A 4,802-nucleotide genomic window follows, 5' to 3' on the forward strand; every position below is an offset into this window, starting at 1 on the left:
ATGCAAAAAGGGCTCCAGAGAAAGATTAAACAAGCGAGAAAGTACTAAATTATATTTTTCTCACATCTAGACAATGGAGCCCGTCAATTTGGTAAAGAAAGGAAAAGAAAAATGATGTTCTCGTCAATTTGGTAAAGAAAGGAAAAGAAAGATGATGTTCTTCCTCTTCCAAATTCAAGTTCGGCCTGCGGCAATCGGGATTTCAGCCCATATATATATATATATATATATATATATATATATATATGTTTTCCTATGAAAGCAAGAGATGGAAAGTGTTAAATTCTTCGTTTCTATAAAATCCTTATACAAAGTCCCTCGCCCCCTCCCAAGGGCATCTACAAAACAGTACTCCTAGTTCTGTTCCATTTCGTCTTCTTCTCTATAAACCTCCAACTCGATCTCCACCGTTAGATAAATGACTGCATCTGTCTCTGCCGTTGGTGCTGGTAACAGAGGGCTGGTACTGATTTTCCCGCCCTTTTCTTTATGTTCTCAGGTTTACCTATGTATTGTGTTAGATTTTATCGATTGAGCCCATGAATCTTTTTCTTGTTTTCATCCAAAAAAAAAATGTAGCATTGTTTCTAGCTTTTCGATTTTAGTACACAAGCAAGATTCGTTGTTCTTTGCAGAGAAAGTACAGGATAATCACATGATTATAAGTTTAGTTGAAGAACCTTTTTCTTTTTGTCTTGTTTTTTTGTTTGAAATACAATTGAAAGAGATGGAGTTGGTGCTGTGTTTACAGTGTTTTGGTTCATCGATGACAAAGAAACAAGTTTCTTATGTGCAGTTGAATTTAAAAGGCGCTGGCTCTGGACCCTTATGGCCAACCTCTGCATTCATTGACAATAGCTTGAGAACGGTACTAGGCTCAAAGATCACCAACCAGAGGCTCTTGACACGGAATTTGAAGCTTGCTGCCGAATATGATAAGGAAAAGCAGCCCTCGAAAGACAAATGGAAGGGGCTTGCATTTGACACATCGGATGACCAACAGGACATTACCAGAGGTAAGGGAATGGTTGACTCTCTCTTCCAAGCTCCCATGGGGACAGGAACTCACTATGCTGTCATGAGCTCCTATGACTACACCAGCAAAGGTCTAAGACAGTAAGTAGATCAATTTTTCTGAGTTGAAGATCCAGGAACTCGATTTATAAATATTCCTGGGATGGATAACTATGCTTGATCCTTGTTATTCGGCATGGAATTTTGAACCTCGAGGTCTTAATTATTGATCTGTATTTAGGTACAAACTGGACAACAAAATGGATGGCTTCTACATCGCATCTTCATTTATGGACAAACTTGTTGTTCACATCACCAAGAATTTCTTGCAACTCCCAAGCATTAAGGCAAGTATTTGGCTTTTTATTTTTTGTAGTTTTGAGAATTATTCAACCTTTTAGTATTGCTATATTGACACACGAAAAAAAAAAAAAAACGTGGTTCATATAATAATTATTGTAACAGGTTCCTCTCATATTGGGTATCTGGGGAGGCAAAGGTCAAGGAAAATCATTTCAGTGTGAGCTTGTCTTTGCCAAGATGGGAATCAAGTGAGTTGATATAATTTTCGCCCCCCACCCCCCCCCTTCTCTCTCTGTTTTTTTTTCCAAGGATTTTGATTTCAAGTTCAAGATAAGAGAGGAAGCCCAGTTTTGAAAATTTTGACTACAAATACTTGAATGCTTACTCTCTGATATTATGCTGATGAATATTCAGCCCCATTGTGATGAGTGCTGGAGAATTGGAAAGTGGGAACGCTGGTGAGCCTGCAAAATTGATCAGACAAAGGTATCGTGAGGCAGCGGACATCATCAAGAAGAAAGGAAAGATGTGCTGCCTGTTCATCAATGATCTTGATGCTGGAGCTGGTAGGTTTGGTGGAACTACCCAATACACAGTAAACAATCAGATGGTTAATGCTACCCTCATGAACATTGCTGATAACCCGACCAGTGTCCAGCTCCCAGGTATGTACAACAAGGAGGAGAACCCCCGCGTTCCGATCATTGTCACTGGTAATGACTTCTCAACGTTGTATGCCCCTCTCATCCGTGATGGCCGAATGGAGAAATTCTACTGGGCCCCTACTCGGGAAGACCGAATTGGTGTGTGCACTGGGATATTTGGCAGTGATAATGTTCCCAGGGAGGACATTGTCAAGCTTGTCAACACTTTCCATGGGCAATCCATTGGTAAGGTTTACACAATTATTTTATATTTACTCCTAGAAAAGTTTTGATCTAAGAGTCAATGGTGCATTCAAGCCGTGCAATCCAAACCATGAAACAGCTGAAGATAAGCATAAATGGTTGAGCAATTTAATTAGTAGATAATTGACTGAACACGTTTTGCATTAGAGTGAGAAGAACAACTCTCGAACTTCAAGCCACTAGTTTTCTGATTAAGCCATGTTCAATTTGGTTTTGATTGTGAGACGTAATTTTGTTATACTAGAATATGAATGCTGATGACCATCTCTGTTTTGAGTGTAGACTTCTTCGGTGCACTTAGGGCAAGAGCATATGATGACGAAGTGAGGAAGTGGATTTCTGGTGTGGGTGTAGAAAATGTTGGGAAAAGGCTTGTGAACTCAAAGGAAGGAACTCCAACTTTGGAAAAACCGAAGATGACTCTCGAGAAGCTCCTTGAGTATGGCAACATGCTTGTCCTGGAGCAGGAGAACGTGAAGAGAGTCCGGTTGTCTGACAAATACTTGAAAGAGGCAGCTCTTGGAGAAGCAAATGAAGATGCCATGAAGAACGGAAGCTTCTATGGTTAGACCTTGGTCCAAATTAAACGCCTTGATGAGATATTTACATCTGGCTTTAGGATTGTGCAATAAAGATATCAGAAGAAATAATCAAGCTTTTCTATAATTTTTTGGACACAAGCAAAGCCGCCCAACGGGTCAACCTTCCTGTTCCAGAAGACTCCACTGATTCATTGGCAGAGAACTTTCATCCAACCGCTAGGAGTGATGATGGCAGCTGCCTCTGTCAATTTTAGGCCTCCCTTATAAACGTTATTACGTTGTAAAGATGGTATACTCTAGAATGAGTTGGCAACTCTGTCTCATTTATTGGTTTAACTTATAATTGAGTTAATAAAGATGATGTACAGGCGCAAAAGGTACGGGAGGGAGCTATCTCTACAATATTGGTAGCTTTTGGTGCATTTAATTTAGGAGTAGCGATAATGAAAGTAATTTTTCATAGACTCTTTGTATTTATTTTTCAAACTTTTAGTTTGATTTTTTATTTGATTGTTTTGGGACTTAGGTTTTCTAATAGGTTTTAAGGAGTTGAAGTTGATGCTGATGATTTGAGATGAAGAAAATAGAGTATTGTATATTTGAAATTGGCTTTTCTTACCTTTATAATTGCCTTCAACGTGATTAGCCTTCTTTTCTTCTTTTTTTTTTTTTCCTGAAAGCGCCTTTTCCTTTACAAGTGTGAAGATTCTAAGACTCTTCACTTATTGCTTTCTACGCTTTGCCATTACAACAACATTAGTGAATGACATTGCCAAACTACTCATCCATGCTCGTAGTACGGTACCTTTTGAGTGCGTTAACAAATAAAATAATCATTTTATTATCTAAAAAGATGAGAGTATTCCCTTATGCTTTTATTGTTTCCTTTTTCTAAATTAGACAAGCTAGTTGTTCTATAAAAAAACAATGTTTATGTTATACTTGTATTATTTGATGGAAACATTTATCAAATTTTTAATATTATTTAGTTTTATATACCAATTTAATACAACTTCACCCAAATAATATTGGGAAAAGTGTATTAGAAACTTCTTATCATGTATTATTTCTATCATTTTGTTGCAGTAAGATTTGAAATAGGTAATGAGGCATTGTGTTTCGATGTATTTAATGAATTTTGAAACTCAAAAATTATATGGTACTACCATGTTCGGGACTAGACATATCTTTGTGGCTTTTACTAGGTCATACAAGTCTATCTCTTCAATAGCCCTTTTCTTGGCTTATAATGTTGCCATTTTATCTTATCAATATTATTAAATGGTCTTGTTTTATGGGATTCATATGTGAATATAGCTGGTATTGGTATCATTGACTGCATAAAAGTTGGATTATATTGGGGATCTTGAGCCCTTTCTCCTGTTATTTCTTCGGGCTGAGTTACTACTTGATTTTGAACAAAAATGGTAAGTTTATTGGAAGGACCCTCACCAGAGACATTCTTTAGTGCTTGCTCAAGTAAGCTAGTGAGGAGAGCCACACTAACTTTTAAAGAATCCAACTCTTCCTATAAGTGAGCATCATGGTAAGCGCGTTCTTCATCTTTCATGTTTCTTTGTTAAAATCGAGTGTTATAGATTTTATGGATTGAAGCTTTTTAGGGACTTATATTTTAATTCGGTGTATGTATGTTTGTTATTTACAATGAATAGACATATGTGTGTGGATACAAATGTATGTACATGCACATCAAGTATGGATTAACCTATTTAAGGAGCTAATCCATGATCTCCTTATCAAGCACAAGTAGAATCCGCAGTCTGATAAATTTAAAGATGTTTTACCCAAGTTCTTAGGTCAATTGAATCTCATACACATTAAAAAGTAGGTATTTGCTTATTTCATTTATAAAGAACAAGTTTTCATAAAAATAGTCTTTTCTATTTAAATATTACTCCTCTATTGGCTACATTCTTGATAAAAGAGGAGACTTCATTCAAATATTTTTCATATTTGAAGATGTTGTTGTCAATCCTGGAAGCTTTTACCCACAACTCGTTTGCCTTTTAGGCCA

At 36.8% G+C, this 4,802-nt stretch overlaps 1 protein-coding gene across 2 annotated transcripts; it reads left to right on the forward strand.

Annotated features, from left to right (window-relative positions):
* Positions 1 to 274: 274 nt before the first annotated feature.
* Positions 275 to 3,363, forward strand: LOC105112919 (ribulose bisphosphate carboxylase/oxygenase activase, chloroplastic-like). 2 transcript variants are annotated; one of them, XM_011008827.1, is made up of 6 exons: positions 275 to 463; positions 797 to 1,116; positions 1,256 to 1,361; positions 1,480 to 1,565; positions 1,732 to 2,207; positions 2,508 to 3,363. In XM_011008827.1, exons 1-6 carry the CDS (start codon positions 419 to 421, stop codon positions 2,792 to 2,794), a joined length of 1,320 nt encoding a protein of 439 aa, XP_011007129.1. In that variant the 5' UTR covers positions 275 to 418; the 3' UTR covers positions 2,795 to 3,363. The 2 variants fall into 2 exon arrangements, with proteins under 2 accessions (XP_011007129.1, XP_011007128.1); XM_011008826.1 differs by lacking the exon at positions 275 to 463 and having other exon boundaries at positions 569 to 1,116.
* Positions 3,364 to 4,802: the final 1,439 nt, after the last annotated feature.

The sequence above is a fragment of the Populus euphratica genome, unplaced genomic scaffold, assembly GCF_000495115.2.
Source record: "Populus euphratica unplaced genomic scaffold, PopEup_1.0 scaffold376.1, whole genome shotgun sequence".
Lineage (NCBI taxonomy): Eukaryota > Viridiplantae > Streptophyta > Magnoliopsida > Malpighiales > Salicaceae > Populus > Populus euphratica.